General features: G+C 44.9%; 1 protein-coding gene across 2 annotated transcripts in view; it reads left to right on the top strand.

The window, feature by feature from the left end:
* The window catches only part of MAP2K5 (mitogen-activated protein kinase kinase 5), a 120,010-nt gene that overhangs the window by 49,668 nt on the left and 51,797 nt on the right, over positions 1–18,545 (top strand). For both annotated transcript variants that reach the window (XM_063412158.1, XM_063412157.1), the window contains exons 13-16: positions 5,050–5,098; positions 10,120–10,193; positions 11,088–11,138; positions 14,559–14,630. In XM_063412158.1, the coding sequence (XP_063268228.1) occupies positions 5,050–5,098; positions 10,120–10,193; positions 11,088–11,138; positions 14,559–14,630 (246 nt within the window). The remainder of the gene's footprint in view (positions 1–5,049; positions 5,099–10,119; positions 10,194–11,087; positions 11,139–14,558; positions 14,631–18,545) is intronic.

Raw genomic sequence — 18,545 nt, 5'->3', positions numbered from 1 at the left:
TTTCACTTTTCCTGGTTATTTTATTTCCTGTTTGTGATCGTGACTCCCTGACATGGATATTCCACTTTTCCTGGATATTTTATTTATTTCCTCTTTGTGATTGTGACTCCCTGACATGGATATTCCACTTTTCCTGGATATTTTATTTCCTGCTTCCCCTGTACCCGGAGCAGAGCAGGGGTCAGCAGGGAGGGAACAAAGGAGTTTGAGAGCAGCAGCTTCACCCCTGTCTGCTGCTCTCAGAGCAGAAGGTGAGCACTGAGGCTGAACCAGCAGCTCCTCTGCTCTGGTGCTGGGTTTTGGCGCAGTGGAGTTGTTGGAAGGAGGCAGCAGGAGCCTTTTGTTTTCCCTGGAATTTCTCCCTGGCGCAGGAATGGCTCCTTTGAGCCTCCCCCCGTTGTGTGTGAGGTGGCAGCAGAGCCTTTTTTGGGAGGTTTCACTGTAATCCCCCCTGAGCACCACCCAAATCCTGGCATTGCTGCGAGCAGGAGAGGACCAGACACAGCTGCAGCTCACACTGAAGGATTTTGTGCACAAAACCTGCAGCTTCCATATTTTTTTTACCCCGTTCTGGTTAATTTTTTTCCTTCCCCATGTCCAGAGTCATTTGTCTTTTATTCTCCCAAGACATTCCCAGTGCATGAATCCATGGAAGCTGCTGGATAATCTGTGTGACCTGCACATCTGTTACTGGAATTTGTTGTGGTGTTTGTGGAAGTTTTGAGGTGAAATCATTTCCAGAGGAGAAGGCTGCAGCACATCCAGGCATTCCCGGCATCCCAGCGCTCCTCTGGCTCCAGCTTTGGGATTTCTGGGGTTTGACTCGTTCATCTGGGAGGGCTTTTCCAACCTAAATGGTTCTAAGTGGGCACCACTGGGTTTGTCCTTCTCATCTTCTCCCCTCTCAGCCAGACTTTTCATGGATGTGGAGCTGCAGGAGCAATTCCAGAGAGGCTCCAGAGCTGCTCCAAGGGCTGGAGCCAGGCTGGGAGAGCTGGGAATGCTCACCTGGAGAGGGGAAGGATCCAGGGAGAGCTCAGAGCCCCTGCCAGGGCCTGAAGGGGCTCCAGGAGAGCTGGAGAGGGGCTGGGGACAAGGGACAGGACACAGGGAATGGATTCCAGCGATCCAGGGGCAGCCACAGCTTCTCTGGGCACCTCTGCCAGGGCCTGCCCACCCTGCCAGGGAGCAATTCCTGCCCAACATCCCATCTAAATCTCCTCTTTTCCACTCTGAAGCCATTCCCTGTGTCCTGTCCCTCCATCCCTCGGGAATATTCTCTCTCCAGTTTTGTTTTAGGTTCCTTCAGGCACTGCAGTGCCACAGTTGGGTCACCAATTCTCATTCTCAATTCTCTCAGCCTTTCCCACTGGAGATGTGGAGGGATCTCTGCCTTCACCCCAAAATCCATCCCTGTTCCCCGTGTGAGACCCCATCAGTGAGAAGGGAAAATCTCTCCAAACCTCTCTCCTCTTTTTATTCCTGTGGAGGCCTGGAGTGTTCTTTAAGGAAAAGCAGATTTTGGGAGGCCCAGAGTGCCACTCCTGGCGTGGTGCTGCTCCTCCCTGGGCTGGGGCTACACAGCCCTGTCTCCCCTGGCTTTTGCCACTTCCCAAATTTAATTTCCCTCCCATTCCAGAGGCAGTGACGTTGTGCTGGGAGTGCCACCACTTGTCCGAGTCCAGGACATCCCTGTGGCCACCCTGGAGGGTTTGGAGACCGGACAGGGGGTCTGGGGTCTGTCCCAGGGGCTCAGGCAGCCTCACACAGAGCCCAGGAGGGCACTGCCTCTGATCCCTGCCATGGGAGTGAATGCCCACAGTGTGTGAGAATCACAAGCTGAGAGAATTCAAAATAAGCAGTAGTTAGTTTATCACAGAGTGTAAATGTAGAATTTAGGATTTTTAGTGTATGGGCTTGAAGATGCAGGATGGAGGAATTGGGGAGTGGTCCTGTCCTCCTTGTTCTTGTTCTTTTCCCCCATTTTCTGCTGAGTTGTATCACAAGGATTGGTTTAGAGTAGAAATGACATGTTAACATAGGCAGTGAGTATTGGTAAAATTCTGTAAATAAAAAGTTTGTTGTGAATGGTGGTTAAGTCAGAGAAATGGTACAAAAGGTTCAGGACTCTCTGATCTGCCCCAGTCCGCTGCATGTCCTGCTCTGCTGGGGACACCCTGCAGAGCTGGGAAAGAACTAAGATAAGGTACCCTGCCAGGGAGGCCTGGCAGAGCTGAGAAAGAACTAAAAATAATGAAAAATAACCTTAGAAACATGCACTGGCGGACTCAGCTTGTCTGCTCTGGCTCCAGTGTAAGACCCTTTAAGCAAGGGAAGCTCCAAAGCCTGATTACCTCAGGGAACAGCAACCCCAAAGAAACTCTCAGGGAACAGCAACCCTGAGAAAAAACCCTTTTACCTCAGAGAACGCCAATCCTGAAGAAAGTCTCAAGGAACAGCAACCCTGAAAAAGAGAAAAAGTCCTGAAACCCTGATTACCACAGGGAACAGCAACCCTGAGGAGAATTTCAGGGAGCAGCAACCCTGAGGAGAATCTCAGGGAGCAGCAACCCCAGAAAAAGAGAAAAAGTCCTGAAATCCTGATTACCTCAGGGAACAGCAACCCCGAGGAGAATCTCAGGGAACAGGAACCCCTGAAAAAGAGAAAAAGTCCCAAACCCTGATTACCTCAGGGAGCAGCAACCCCGAGGAGAATCTCGGGGAGCAGCAACCCCAGAAAAAGAGGAAAAGTCCCAAAGCCTGGTTACCTGGGGAGCAGCAGCCCTGAGCTGCCGGAGGCTCTCCTGGAAGGAAGGATGTGCACTTGAACTGTCAGCACGGGCACTGATTGACAGCAGGGGAAGCACTTTTTGTGTCAAGGCTTTGTCAAGGCATTGTTGTCAAAGCTCCCGTGCTGAATGCCAATAATTCCTGCTCCGGCTCCCTCCGTCAAAAGATTCTCCCTTCCAGTGTGAGAATGGTGTTTAATGCTTGAGTCCTTCCCTGATAGGTAAATGTGAGGGGAGTGAATAACGAGGTGAGTCCATCTGGGGGGCTCCTGTGGGCAGATTTACAGCCCAGGATAAAGGGGAAAACTCCTTTTTTCTCCCTTTGTACACCCAGAGAATCTGAAGGGAGAGTTGGGTTAATTCCATGGCTTCCCTCCTTACCCAGCACATGGTCCCCAATAAAGGTGTTTAATAACTCAGCTGCTGATTGGAAAAATGAGAAATGTTGGGGTTTTTTTTAAAATGCTTGCTTTAAACTAATAATTTCTTATAGTTATAAAGATTTTTAATAGTCTAAATACGTTTTTAGTAATCAAAGAGTCTCCTGTTCTGAAAATCCTTTTGGCCATTGGAGGAAACCTGAAATGTTGCACCTCCTTGATTTATTTTTGCATTGATACTTTATTATTTTAATTATTATTACTGATATTGCTTTTATTATTATGTCAAAATACATAATGTGGATAGAATTGTATCTATGTGGATAGAATTTCCATTTGCTTTTCATAAGCTGTGGAGTCATACAAGGATTAAAGTTGGAAAAAACCCTTTAAGATCATCAAATCCAAATTTTTTAAAAGGCTTGGGGTGACCAAGCCACACCTCTGGGCAGGCAGAATTTGACCAAAGCTTTTGTTAAACGTAAAAACCATCTGAGTTGGGTTTGGAGTGAGTTTAAGGGAGGAATTATCTCCTGGAACGATTTTATTTGGGATCCACCACCGTTATTTCCTTTATGAAAAGATTCTGATTGCACCAACCTCATTTTTCTTACAGAATAAATTTTAAAATTTGAAAGGGTTTCTAATCCAAGAGGAAGGCAGAAAATTACTGTGCTCTCTGCTTTCACTCTGTGTCATTTTTAGCACTTCTGCTTGATGACTGCAATGTAAATAATTTCATTTTGGGCTACTCAGAGCACAGAAAACATAATTGTCTTGACTGCAGAACTCACCCAACTTGAGCAGTGTCAGAAATGCTTCATTGTTCTGGAGATCCGTGAGGAAAAGATCTTGGAAATGGAATTAAAATTCACCTCAGAGATGGGAAGTGATTGAAGGAGGGAGCAGGGCTGGGCTGAGAAGGTCAGCAGTGCTTGAAAAGTCGTGGTTGAATTTTGGGCAGGGGTTTGGGAGTTTGGCTTCAGCAGTTTTGGTGGTGGAAGGAGCAAATTCTGAAACCTGCCCAGGCTTAGGAGTTGTATTTAATATAGGAATTGTATTTTAGGAGTTGTATTTACTTTTAGGAACTGTGTTTTAAGAGTTTTATTTACTTTTAGGAATTGTGTTTGAGAATTTGTTTTTACTTTTAGGAACTGTGTTTTAGGAGTTGTATTTTCTTTTAGGGGTTGTGCTTTGGAAGTGGTATTTACTTTTAGGAACTGTATTTTAGGAGTTGTTTTTACTTTTAGGAACTGTGTTTTAGGGGTTGTATTCCTTGCAGAAATTGTGTTTTAGGAGCTGTAATTTCCCTGCTGAGAGATGCAGGAGGGTTTGTGTTGGGTCCAAAATGAAAAACAGGGAGAATGAGGGAATTTCGACAGTTCAGGAAGAAAAGTTACACATTTGCATGGAGTAAATAAAAGCCTGGAAAGCAAAGGCAAAACACAGGATGCAGCAAATGGAAAAAAGGGAAGGGAAGATGAAGTGCAAGAGGTTAGGAAGAGATTTTCTTGTTTTCTGGCCTTTTTTAAGAAGACAAATCATTCCATCCTGTGGCCTTTGTGACTTTTAAAGCCCAGCAAGGACAGGTGAATTAAAGATGCACTGGGATGCCTGAAGGGCTTCAGTGTGAGCTCAACTGCCTTCAGCTGACAGGTCCTGGCAAAAAATTAATTTGTGTATTATTAATCTGTGTACGAATAAAGGAGCTGCTGCAGGTTTTGAGCAGGGGCTCCCCTGGGAGGGAGGTGGGGTCTCCCCTTTCCTGCCTTCATTCCATCAGCTGGGTTCTCTCTGCTCCCACCCCAGCTGAAATGGGGCACTTTTCCTATCAGGAATCCCTAAAATGTGATATTTTTTGGTTTTTCTTTTACCTAAAGGTTGTGAAAGGCCTGACCTATTTGTGGAGTCTGAAGATTTTACACAGAGGTGAGTAGCAGATGTTTTCTGTTTTGCAATGAAATTTTAACAGCACTTTCTGCAGAGACACTTGAGCAAGCAAACATCTGCTTTGAGTCCAGTGGGGTAATGCAGAATGAGTCTTGCTCATTAACCCTGCGCACTTTCTTGTAAAACATTTTTATTGCTCTTTTATTGCCCTCCCTCCTCCCCTGAAGTGAAAAGGACTGGAGAGAGACGTGAGGTTTACAGGGATTTAGAAGCTTAGGGGTGCAAACAGGTGCCTGGTGGAAAAATCAGCAGGGAAATGAGATGTTTGGCTGGGATTGGGAACAGAAAATAGGCAAGGGAAGTTCTTTGGTGCTTCAGAAATCTCCTGTGGTGGCCACAAGTGCTGCTGCAGGCTCAGATCTTTAAAATCACAGCCCACTGTCCCCTGCCATGGTAAAGTTAAAGGCTTTAAACCTGCTTGGGCATAAGTCAGTTTTGGGTTTTGCAGTTGATTCTCTTTCCTGCCCCTAATTTGGGGTGTTCCTTTCAAGCTTCTCATTTATCCTTTGCTTTTTCCTGTTAAATTTTGTTTAAAACAAAAAATTCGGAAAAATTCGTTCAGATCCACCAAAACTTAAAAAAAATCCACAAACTGGAAAATGCTGTTTTAAAAACAAGAGACACCAAACTTCCCAAAAAAAACAGAAAAAAAAAGGAGAAGCTCATTCCATTTTTAGTTTCCCAGGTGTCTTTCCAAGGAAGGAGCTGCTCCCTGATGCTGCTGTGGGATTCCCACGTCTGTTCCCTCGTCCTGGCACCACAGATGGGGCTGCAGAAACCCAGGTTGTTCCTGAGGGAAGGAGCATCCCAGAGCATCTTTAATTCACCTGTCCTTGCTGGGCTTTAAAAGTCACAAAGGCCACAGGATGGAATGATTTGTCTTCTTGAAAAAGGCCAGAAAACAAAAAAAAAAATCTTAATAACCTCTTGCACTTCATCCTCCCTTCTCTTTTTTCCATTTGCTGCATCCTGTGTTTTGCCTTTACTTTCCAGGCTTTTTATTTACTCCATGCAAATGTGGAACTTTTCTTCCTGAATTGTCAAAATTCCCTGATTTTTCATCACTCTTCTGATTTTTCTGGCCTTGCTCTGCTGCTGGGTTGGCCACGGAGGGCACTGTGAGCATTCCACGTCCAGCAGCTTCCCCCAGAATTGTGTTATTTTACCCATTTTCAGGCTACAGAAAATGTGAATTTCTGCACCTTCAGGGCAGGGACAGAGGGATGGGATGGCAGGCAGGTGATTATTTCTCCTTCAGCTCTCTCCTGGTTTTGATGCTCAGAGGTGAAAGAAGGAGTTTTGACTCTTGAATTTCTCACCCAGGGCAGAGCAGGAGGGTCAGGAATTTCCAGGGAAGGGCTGAAGCAGTCGCAGGGTGCCTGGAGCAGGGAATTAAAGCCAAGGAAACAAACAATGAGCAAGTCTCTTACTGCAGATCAGACATCTCAGCAAATATTACAGCCTCACTTCAAAACAAACCTCACAACTAATGAGGTGATAGCCGTGCATATTAATAAACCCGAGCTGGAGTCATCGCACCCACTTCAAACATAAACATAAGATTAACACCTCCACCACTTCCTTGGAAGATGTGAGAATGTCCCAATGATAAGTGTGCTCTTTTCCCCAGAGGATAAGAAGTAGAAATGGAAGGGTAATGAGAAATTAACTTAGATTTAAAACAGAATTAGCAATTAAACAAGTCTAATCATGTACAAAGTCAAAGTTTGTCTAAAGACAAACCAAAATCTGTTAAGTTCAAGAATAAGTATAGACCGTGTGCATTTTATCTGCTGTGTTCTGCTTTGTTCACACCTGCTTATTAAAGGGAGTGCAGGAAATCAATGTTACCCACTTGTGTTTAATTGTGGGAGCTGGATTGCTGTGCTTGGCTCTGGGGCTGTTTATATAGAGAATATATCTATATTTATTTCGTGGTTTGGGCCCCTCAGTCCCTGGTTAGGTTTTAGACTGGAGTTCTGGAAGTGCTGCTGATTTGGAGTGAGGGGCACTGGAGGATGTACAGGTCTGCTCTGTGGCAGGAGGAGGTTTGGGCATCCTCACAGCATCTCCTTTCCCCCAGGAGATCAGAAATCCCAGGATTTTCCCCTCCTCTTTGTTCTGGGAGGGGCAGGCACTGCAGGAGTGTTCCCATCTCCTCTCAGTGACTGTTTTGTGCTGAGGGTTTCACCAGGGGTGTCCAGAGCTGCAGATTTGACTCCCCCCTGTCCTGTTCTACCTTGGGGGATATAATCAGCATTGGGGCCACCTAACGAAGCACAGACACAAATCCCAGGGTGTTTGTGGATTTATCAGCCTGGGACAGTGGGAGCTGTCCCTGCCCAGGGCAGGGGGGACAGGATGAGCTTTGGGGTCCTCTCCCACCCCAGCCATCCCAGGATTGTGTGTTTCCATACGTTTATTTATGTCTCTGTATAGCTAAACACAGGCTTGCCCACTCATGCACCACTTAAGGCTTATTTAAAAAAAAATTAATCCTGGCCTCTGCCAAACCACGCTGCTGCCTTCCTTGAACCCGGCCTGTTGCTGTTTGCTGTTTTTAAAAGCCAGAAGAAGTCAAGAGCCAGCTTTTAAAGCATCTCAGGGCTTTTTCTTTTTCTTTTTTCCCTCTCCCTCACACAATCATGAATCTGTTTGCTTTTCAATGCCACCAGCGAGTGAAATGTTTGGTGTTCAAAAAGCTGAACCTCTGCTGGTTCTATTTACTGGTGAGTAAGAGCTTGGAGGTCCTGTTTGTTTGTGGAGAGGTGAAACTACTCAGGCAGCTCCATCAGGAGGAGAACTTGTTCATCCTCTATAATGATGCTGCTTAGAAATCATTTGTATTAAGCAAGCCCTGGTAATGGGAGCATAATGACCCCTTTTGGCTCTTGTTTAAATTCTTTCACTTCTCAACACTAATATTAATCACAAGCAGATGGTGCAGAACATTATTTATGCACACTCGTTTCCCCAGCCCAAAAAATATTTAACCCATTAGCTGAAGTGGGTGATGAGACCAAAAGGCTGCTTTGCTGCTGAGCTGCTGTTCCTCCCTGCTTCCAGAGCTTTTGTGCTCCCTTTTCTTTTTGAGGAAATGAGCACAGCCCTGGGAATGTACAGCAGATATTTGATTAAACTCCCTGGTTCTGTGGTGCTGTTGGATTCTGCTGGAAGGACAGCTTGGATTTGCTCTTACAGGGTTTGTTTCACTGCCCCTTGCACTGCCCCAACCTCCCCTGCCCAATTTTAATGAGCCAATTACCCAGTGCTCCCTTCCTTGTAGGATTTTCTCCTGTTTTCAGCTTTGCTTGTGGAAGGATTTCGGGATCCTTTTTGTTACAGCTAAGAGCAGAACTGGTTATATTCAGTTTTCCCCTAAAAGTTGGGAGCAGCTGGACATGCTGGAATTTCAGCATTCCCTGTGTGCTGCAGCTCCTGGGCTGGGCTCATCCCACCCCCAGCCAAGCCCAGCTCTGAGCTGGCTCCGTGTTTTTAGGGGGAAGGTGAAACAGGTTTATTCTGCACCTTGTTCTGCTCAGGACTCAGGAGAGGCAGCCTCTGGTGAGCTCAGCACTTCTGCTCGGGTTTAGCAAAGTCCCTCAGCTCCAGAGGAGGCAAAACTCCATCCAAGGTGCAGCACGTGGCTGGAATTCCTGGAGATGGGGATCAGCAGACACAAACAGAGGCTCTGGATGCTCAGGACTGGGGGGTTTTGGGGGGAAATTACAGAATTTACAGAAATTACACTGCCAGCAGTGTTACCTCACTTAAAAAGTACTGATCCACCTGGGGTCTGTAGGAGCTATTGAATGCTCCCATTTGGAATCTGGATTTTTAGCTCAAATACGGGCGAGCGTTTAATCAGCTTCTTAATTGAGGTTCTACATTTCTCCATCGCAGAGACAAATTAAGGCAGCTCCTGTGGTACCAGGAAACAGCTGCTAAAGCAAGGCAAACCTAATGATAAACAAAATTAGGTTCTTTTCTACTTGGGTTTCATCCATCTGCCCCCAACCAGTGCTCACTTTTAGAGGAGGCACTGATTCAAGCTGTTGCTTTTAATCCATTTTGACAGAAGAAAGCAGCGATTAGGCAAAGCCAGGCTCTAATCTTCCCATGGTTAAGCCAGGCCATAACGTGCACGCTCTGCTCCCCCACTGGCATCCCTGGAACTGCAAAGATGTTCAATGTTTGCTGCTCTAAAGCCAGGCTGGGTGTTGAGTTTATTCCCCTCTCGATTTTACAGCAGTGCTCCAACTTCCTTTGGCTTCAGGGGCAGTCAGCATCAGGATATTTTCACTGGCACTCTGATTTTGGGATGGATATCAATGGTTTATTTACGGAATTCCATCTTTTTTCAGGCTGATTTTCCAGTTTGGTAAAATCCCTGTGAGCTCTGTTCCTGTCCATCTTTGCACTTGCACTGGGTGTTCAGCAGTTCAGTCCCACACTGATTTTATTTTACAGCAGTGCACCAACTCCCTTTGGCATCAGGGACTCAGCACCAGGATATCTGCACTGGCACTCTGATTTTGGGATGGACATTGAGGGTTTGTTTGTGGAATTCCAGCTTTTTTCAGGCTGATTTTCCAGTTTGGTAAAATCCCTGTGAGTTCTTTCCTCATCCATCAGTGCACTTGGTGTCTGCTCCAGATTGGTGTCAGCTGCAGGTTTAATAATGTGGATTTTTAGTATTGTGTAAAGTCATCTGTGTAAACACCAGATAAGATCTGTATGGAGAGGAAGTATTTGATATTTTTATATAAATATGGAATTTTATCTGTGCTGCTGACTTACAAATTCTCTGCACTTGAAGGAGATATCTGTAATATTTCCTATCAAAAGCCACCATGCCAGTGCTCCCTGGATGTTTGGGGTTGTCCTGTGCTGGATTTTGATGTGGCTCCTTTCCAGTGGGGGATATTCTGTATTTCTGTATAAATGGTGCCTGTATTACCCAGGATAATGTGAATAATCCACTTTTTCCCCCCAAACAGATGTGAAGCCATCCAATATGCTGGTGAACACCCGGGGCCAGGTGAAGCTCTGTGACTTTGGGGTCAGCACCCAGGTAAATTCCCCCTGTGCCCCTGTCCCCGCTCCCCTCCCGGTGTCACCTGGCAGCCCCACAGCCAAGCCCTCTCTGCTGGGACAGCCCTTTTCATTCCGAATCTCTGGGCGACTTTTCCTTCATCTGAATATGATTGTTCATTGTTTAATGACAGTAAAAACTGCTGATATTGTAATTACTACTTACGAATAGCAAACTTCATTGAAATGCAGCTTTGATCTGGGAGCCTTTTGCCCAGACAAAAGGGAGGGCAGAGCAAGAGACGTGTCTGGGGAGCCCAACTGGCCCACAATAAAAATTAATATTGGGAGCAACAATAGTGGTGGGCTTTGACAATGTGCAGCACAAATTTTAATTAATTTCCATTTTGGGCCTCCCTGGAGGACTTCTCTGCTAGTGACCCATGAGCTCGCTGTGCTGTTGATTTGAATTTCAGCACCTTTTCCCCTCAGCCAAACACGAGGCCCAAAGAGAAGGTCAGCCTGGTATTATGGGCTGGCAGGCTCCGTTGTCCCTCCAGTATGTAAGGGATGAATTGGGGCTTTATTCACATCTGACTGCAAAATGAGCGTGCTCAATCCTACTTCCTCCTAATTCCCTTTTTATATCAGACTGGTTTGGGGTACTAAAACAAGAAGCATCCTGTTTAACACAATTGTTTAAGGTTATCTGCCATAAACTGTAATGCAGTGCTTGTTTAAATTGGAATCCTCATTCCCCAACCCAGGCGAGATTTAATCATTTTTAACGCCTTGGCGGATAAATCCCTTCCCTTTTTTACATAATTTTTCGTTGATTTATAGGGATGATGATTGTAGGTTAAATGAGGAATAATTGCCCATTTTATTTCCACATTATCTTTATATTGTTCTAACAGACTGTTTTGTCTGATAGCTGGTGAATTCCATAGCCAAGACGTATGTTGGAACAAATGCTTATATGGCGGTAAGTGGATTTATGCAGGAATAACATTTCAGTGGGGTTATTTGTCCTCACTCCCGTTCTGCTCCGTGCAGGATGTGCCCTAAATCAACCCTCAAAAGCTCCATCTCTTCCCACTCCCTGTCTTCATTCCGTGGGACAGCTCTAGTTCTTGGAGTGAGACTGGAAAAGTGATTTTTTAAATATATTTTCAGTTGGTTTTGCTGCCTTGTGACAACTGGGAGCAGAGAGAGCCAGCTGGACTTCCCAAAAACCCCAATTTTCCCTCACGGCTCGTGGCTCCCTCAGATCTCTGACAGCCCCAAACCATCCAGGTTTTGGGGGTGTTGGGGTTTGGGACAGCGTTCCAGCCTGGGCAGAGGGTGATGGGCACTCCTGAACATTCCCTGGGGGTGTTCCCATGGAAATCTGAGCTAAAAACATCAACAACACCAGGGCATCAAAGTGCAAATTCTGTAATTCAGAATGCAGGAAGTCATTGGTACTTTCACTTTTCTGTACAAATTTTGGTCAGTCTTTAACACGAGACCACTTCTATCCAGTTCCTGGATGTTAAAGCCCTTAAATTCCCTTTTTTTTTTTAGATTATTTAAAATATTTTTTACCTCAGGATGCATCATTTGGGGCAGGGTTTGGTTCAGAGCTGCCAGGTGCCAGCCTGAGAGGGAACTGCACAAATCAGAGTGGATTTCCCATCAGATCCATTGGATCCTTTTCACTTCTCCATTTCAGACCTGCAAACTCCACTCAGTTTTAAAAGCAATTTATGAACTCTTATTTTTATATTCAAAAACTGCTCAAATTCAAAATATTCACTATTCTCCTACCATTGATGAGGAAAGAAGCATTCTGCTGGTTTAAAATAAAAATATAAACAGCACAAAGTGGTTGGTGCTGGTGTTTTTCAAACCTCTGAGAAATCCATGACCTTTCCTCGCTTTCAGGTATTTTTTTTCTGATTTCCTTGTCAGGATGCCCATTTATTTGCTAAGTGCTTTTCCACTCGAGGTGTGCTGATTGTGTGCCTTGTGAAAGGCTCTGTCACCATCCTAGAAAGACTTGGGCTGTCCTGTGTCATCAGAACACTCTGCAGAAAAATGGGGGGTTTTAAATAAAAAATACAGATTAAAAACAAAGAACTGGAGCACAGAAATCCAGACAAAGAAAAAGCTTCAAATTAATCAACTTCTCCAACTCAGCTGTTGCTTCAAACTGGTGTTAAGCAGGGCTGAGAATTAAATTGTATTATGCTTTTAGTGCCCAAACCAAGATTACAGTTCTCTTTCCCAGGTGTACATTAAATAAATTGCTTTTTTTGCCTTTCTGCATGGATGTGATGCCTCCATCTCTTAATTGTGAAACAGAAGTTTAAGCTCCAAATGTGCTCGATCTGATTTTCTGTGTTAAAATCTCCCTCTGCCTCTCGATTGAGTCGTTTGTTGTCATCAAATTTCCAGGCAAGCCCTCAAAAAATAATGAAGGTCATCAGCTTTGCTTCACCCACTTGGCCAGACTGGCAGTGAATTTGAAACTCTCAAAAAACTGAGGTTTTCTTTGAAAGAAAATAAAAAGCTTTTTGATTTTTTTTAAAGCTTTTTGATTGAGAAATTAAAATTTCCAACCAAACCACATTTTCTGTAAAATCGTTTCATCAGTACTTTATATATAGAAAAAAAATGGATGAGAAAATAATCAGATTTAGAAATTTTTAAGAGAAAATACTTCAGGCTGTGTATTTAGAGTGATCCATGTGTTGCACCCTTGATGCATCTCATATTCCTATTTTCCCTTCTTCTCTGTACTTTAAATCCATCTCTTGTTTCAAAAGCTGATTTATTTGCCCTTATCTTTTGTGAGCCCACAATTCCTCACTAGAAGTTGCTGTTTAAAGCTTGGACTTTAAGAAGAAACAATTTATTGTGACTCAATGTGAATTATAAATCTCATTTGGTGGCTCGGGGAGGGTCTGAAAAACGGGGTTGGTGTTTGCACCTTGCTTGGGCCAGGTTAGCCCAGCCCATATCGTGTTAGAAAATTCCTTTTGGCTGCACATTTGCATCTTTGTGAGGATAATTGTCAGCATAAAAATATCTCAGGATAAAAATTTGTCACCTTAAAAAAAATCCCACCAAGCTGTTGTGAACGTTTCTAAGATGTGCTGACTTAGGTTAGTTATAGTCAATAAATTTAAAAAAAAAAAAAAAAAGAGATTTTTGGGTCGTGAAGGAACAAGATTTGGTCAAAGAGCTCGAAATTGTGGGGTGGTTTTTTTTGATTTTGGAAGGTTGTTTTTAGAGGGAGCAGGGGCAGCAGCGTGGTTTTTATTTAACATTCACGCTGCGATAAAAGCTCCTGACCTGGGAGCAGCAGCACAGGGTAAACATCCAAAGCCACGCCGGGCTGGCTCTAATTTGGGAGTTTGATTTCCACCAGAGGTCTCGGGATTATTAAAGGCTGCCAATCCTTTGTAGGTGCCTGGGCCAGACAGGTGCATTAACAGCACAGTGGGGAGAGGAGGCTCAGGGAGCCTTTTATTGTTGCATTTCATGCTGTACTTGACCTTGGAAATGCTTAAATTGTAGCTTTCAAGTAAAAACCAGCAGATATTTTTTACAGCACTCCATTTCAGGAGAGGCATTAAACCTGCTATTAATAGTTTGGAGCAGGGGCTTTTTATTTATTTTTTTTTTCCCTACAGGTCAAAAAGCCCGAAATTAAGAAGTTTATAAAATCAAATTGCCACCGTGTGGTGATTCTTTTGGCTTCAGTAACTTTGCTTTTTAACTGTAGCTATTCCCCAACCTCTGCACTCCTCACAGGGAATTTTTTCCTTGCTGTGGTGCCTGGATTTGGGGAGGGAAGTGGAAAATTGGATTCTCTCACCTTGACCTTGTGCTCTGCTCACGTGCACGAGCCCTTGGCTTTTTCCTTGCATTAAACAACCCAAACACAAATCCAAGGCCAGCCTTGCAAGGTGCATGGACACGGATTTTCCTGGAGAATTCCTGAATTTCCCTGAATTGGCTCTCTACGAGGGAAGCTTTGAAGCACCTTGGTGGTTTTTTGGTGTCTCCAGCTTCCCGAGGAGCAGCTCTGGGGTCAGCGAGAGCCCAGGGAACGGCTGGAGCTGGGCCAGGGCAGGTTTAAATTGGATTTTAGGAAAAGTTTCTTCCCCCAGAGGGTGTTGGGGCACTGCCCAGGCTCCCCAGGGAATGGGGGAGCTCCGGGAGAGTTTGGACAGCGCTCCCAGGGAGGGATTTTGGGATGTGTGTGCAGGGCCAGGAGCTGGAATTTGATCCCTCCCATCTCAGATTATTCCACAATGCTGTGATTTTATCCCGTTCCTTGGCCTGGAGCAGCTTTTGAGCAGAATCCCTGTTTGTGTGCAAGGCTCAGGGGTTGTTTCTCTCCTTTCCTTCACAGCCTGAGAGGATTTCAGGAGAGCAGTACGGGATCCACTCGGATGTTTGGAGCCTGGGGATTTCCTTCATGGAGGTATGCAGAGAGCTCTCCTGTCACATGCACATTGCAAGACTCAAATAACTCTTTAACATTGAAAGGAACATGAAAATATTTTAATTTCACCTTTGTTTATTCTTTAAATTCCCTGTAGATTCATGTGCTTTTACCTGTTGCTAATTTTGGCTGTATTTAGAATGGGTTTGTTCATTTGAGACAAATACTAAACAAAACTAAACAAAACTCCATGCTTGGGTAGGAAGTAGGGCCTGGTGTGTGGAGGCTTTTTCCCTTTTCCCTTTTCCTTTTTCCTTTTTTCCTTTTTCCTTTTTCCTTTTTCCTTTTTCCTTTTTCCTTTTTCCTTTTTCCTTTTTCCTTTTTCCTTTTCCCTTTTCCCTTTTTCTTTCTTGCTCTCCTTTTCTCTTTTCCTCTCTCCTTTTCCTCTCTCCTTTTCCTCTCCCTTTCTGTCTTTTTCTTTCTGTTTTTCCTCATATTAATGTGAAGCTGGACATACCTTTAAGTGAACTGTAACCAGTATTTTAGCAGAAGATGGGGTAGAAATTGAGCAGTCTCAGTGCTGACCCTCTGCATCTTGGCTGATTTCACATTTTTTAGCCCAAAACTGAACCATTTTTACATTTCCACGCAGTAAATTCCTTGCCCAGACCCTTTTAAACCAAAATGCAAGTGGTGGGTGCTGAATCACTCAGGATTTGGGGAGAGATACAGACCAAACTCACACAGCCTGTAAATGATTGTAGCCAGAAAAGGGCTGAGATTGCACTCCAGGAAGACTCTGTGGTGGTGATGGTGATAAAAAGAGTGAAACAAATGCAGGACTTTATTTATAAAGCATTTCCCAGTTCCTTTGCTGAATGAGAGGCTGAGCCCCAGCAGCTCAGTGATCCACCACAAGATATTTGGGGTTTATTTTAGGGCTGTTTGTGGATAATTTGGCCACTCATCAGTTCCACGTGCAGGCTGATTTTTATTGCTAAAACTCATTTCCATTTCCTCCCCTGGTTTTGCACCTTCCCAACTTTGTTTCTCCCCCCTTCCCACGGATTTCTCCTGAGAGGTGCAGGACCCACGGTGGGTCTGGGTGCTTTGTTCATGGTTTGGCAGCTGCTGCTCCGAGACCTCTCCCAGCACCAGCAGCTCGATTGAAGTGCTCTGAGTGATGTGAAATGATGAAAACAAGGACAGTGCCTTAGGAAAAAAGCCTCCAAAAAGGTGAAGAAGGTGCTCCAGGAGCCACACAAGGTCACTGTCATTAAAGTAACACCCTATTGACGTGGGGATTGGGAGTGGGGACGCTCCTGTGGCTGTTAAAAAGGGAAGCTGGGGTTTGCTGTGGGATTTAAAATCATCTCCACTCGGTGGAGTCGGGCCCCAGCCCCACACCTCGGTGCTGGCACCACGGTAATTTAACAGGAATTTCTTGTGGGATGGAGTCAGGAGGGCTGTGCTGCTGTGCGAGGATATAAAACTGTCAGTGAATCTTCTCATTTTCCTTAATGCTCTTCTGAGCCCTTGGAACGTGTGGAATTCTGTGCTGCAGAGCTGGGTGTGAGAAGTGGGAGTGGGATTTGGGAGCTTGAAACTTCCCCCAAAAAAGTGGGTAGGACAGAGGGGAAGGTGGGATGGGAGTGCTGCCTAAGCTTTGAGAAATGGGGAGAGTTCATGTTCCCTTCGAGGGGTCTGAGGGTGCTCAGTCATCCCTTCAGAAATAAAAAAAAAATCAAAAATTAAATTAAAATATAATAAATTTAGATATTAAGCTAGATAAAGTAAAAATTAAAATATAATTAAATTAGATATGCAGCTATATCATCATCATTATTACCATTTTGTTACTATCACCATTAGTAGTAGTAGTAGTAGTATTGTTATTATTATTACTATATTTTTTGTTTTTTCATTTCTTTGAGTTTGCCTTTTTTCCTTCAGGATTTTTTCTGAAGGGGATGGAACTTAATCCATAGCTTGGAAAAACTGTTTCAAAGTGTTCCATCACAAATAGTTGCTGTGTTTCCATGAGGTTTTCCCCGTGTTTTATTTAAGTGCTCTGGGCTTGACAAAGCAAGATCAATTTAAACCCGTGCCACTGCTGTCACTACACTGAGCACTGTGTCAGCAGTTTCATTTCTAAAAGCTGTTTTTGCAGGGTTTATAACTCAGTATAAAACACAGCCAGGCTGGGCCTGAGTGAGCTCTGGAACCCCTTCCCTCTCTCCAAGAGCCCTCTCTCCATTTCTCCAAGAAATGAGATTGCCCAATATTTCTTGACCTCATCCTGGGATTCTGTGATATTTATCATTTAATCTCCAGACAGAGTTGGTGTTAAAATTTAAATTTTAATTCAGGAAGTGAAAGCCATTTCTTAATGCCCAAAACCAGGTTGATTTTGGAAGTAGAAGCTCATGTGCTTGGCTTTTTCCTCCTTCCTCTGTATCAGTCCTGGTCTGTGCTTTCCACTGCCCTCTGTGTTCCAGGTCTCCTTGGGAAATTAGATTTTCTTACAGAGATTATCTCTGTTGTCTCCCCCGGAGGACAGGAGTTTGTGCAATCGGTTTTAATATTAATATTTGTTCTTAAACCTCCCAGAGTGAGAATTTGAAGTGTTTGGTGACCACAGCCCTCAGTAGCTGCGTATCTGCAAGAGCTTTCAAGGGTTCTTAGCAATCTCTTGAGAATTCATCAGGCATTTTCAGTGGTTGTGTGCATTCCCAGACACAGGAAAATCAGGAATTATCCAACAAATGTGCCTTCAATCATTGCTCCAAGCTGATCTGGGCACTGTCAGAGTGCTGGAGCTCAGACTCTTCATCCTGCTGGGGCTGGAGAAGAGCTCACTCAGCCCAGAGAGGAGAGGGAAGGTGCTTGCAGAGGATGCTCCAGGGAAAGCAGCTCTGCTGAAAGCACTTCAGCTTGAGGAGGTTTAACTGCGTGAAACAGGAGTCAAGACTCCCCTCTTGAGGAGGGAAAGTTTCAAATCTCCCTCTGAGGGGTCTGAAAGGGGGGACCAGTTACATCTCACCAGCCTGGGAGTGCAGATGGTTCAGGTCAGGATTGAGAGCTGAGCCGAGGGAGGTGCTGCAGGAATTCACTGATCTGTGGGTGCTCTTTGATCAGGGCACCCCTGATCTGAGCCAGGGGTGCAGCCAGGGTGCTTTGGGTGGTGGTAATAGTTGGACTTGATGCTCCTCAAGGTCTTCTTCTCCAGCATGAAGGATTCTGTGATTGGAGGTGGTGGAGGAAGGATCTGAACCCCAGATCTTGATGGTACAGCTCATTTTTGTAGCATTCTGGAAGAACCTCAAGTTGTACCAGTGGGGGGAAAAATAACACTTTCCCTTTAGGATGAAGGAAAGGGAGGATACAAAAGCTGCTTTTTGTTGTTATTGGTGTTATTGCAGTGAGGCTCACCTTGTTGCTGCCAGGCTTTGGGCACCCTGGTGCTGTGATGTTGGTGACCTGGGGACAGCTCCTTGTGCCCAGCCCGCTCTGCAGCCCAAACCCTTCTTCTTGAGGAGTATTTATGGAGTCTCAGCCATTCCATGCAGAATGATGCACTTCACAAACTCCTTCTGGGGGGGAAGCAAAGAAAAGCTGGCCTATATTTTTATTATTTCTTCCCCTGGAGCTGTTCTGGGTGATTTCTCCAAGCGGTTCCCTCTGGTTCCTCTCCCATCTCCCTCACACGCCGGGGTGGGGACAGACAATGTCCAGCCCGGTGCTGGTGGGACTGGGAGTGGAGGGAGCAGTGCCTGAGGGTTGGGTCATGAATTAATAATTGCAGTGTGCTGGGGGAGGCCCCTCACACGAGCTGCAGCCGTGGAAGTTGCCTGGCAGAGCGCTATCAATCACTCAGTGACCAGAACTTCCAGTAATTAGTGTATTTTATGGGCCTGTGCTTCAGTGACTCGGAAGCACATATGCTCCACTCCC

Source organism: Prinia subflava, chromosome 15, assembly GCF_021018805.1.
Source record: "Prinia subflava isolate CZ2003 ecotype Zambia chromosome 15, Cam_Psub_1.2, whole genome shotgun sequence".
In the NCBI taxonomy this organism is placed as follows: domain Eukaryota; kingdom Metazoa; phylum Chordata; class Aves; order Passeriformes; family Cisticolidae; genus Prinia; species Prinia subflava.
Note: the sequence above shows the minus strand (reverse complement) of the source record. Positions and strands in the feature narration are given on the sequence as shown.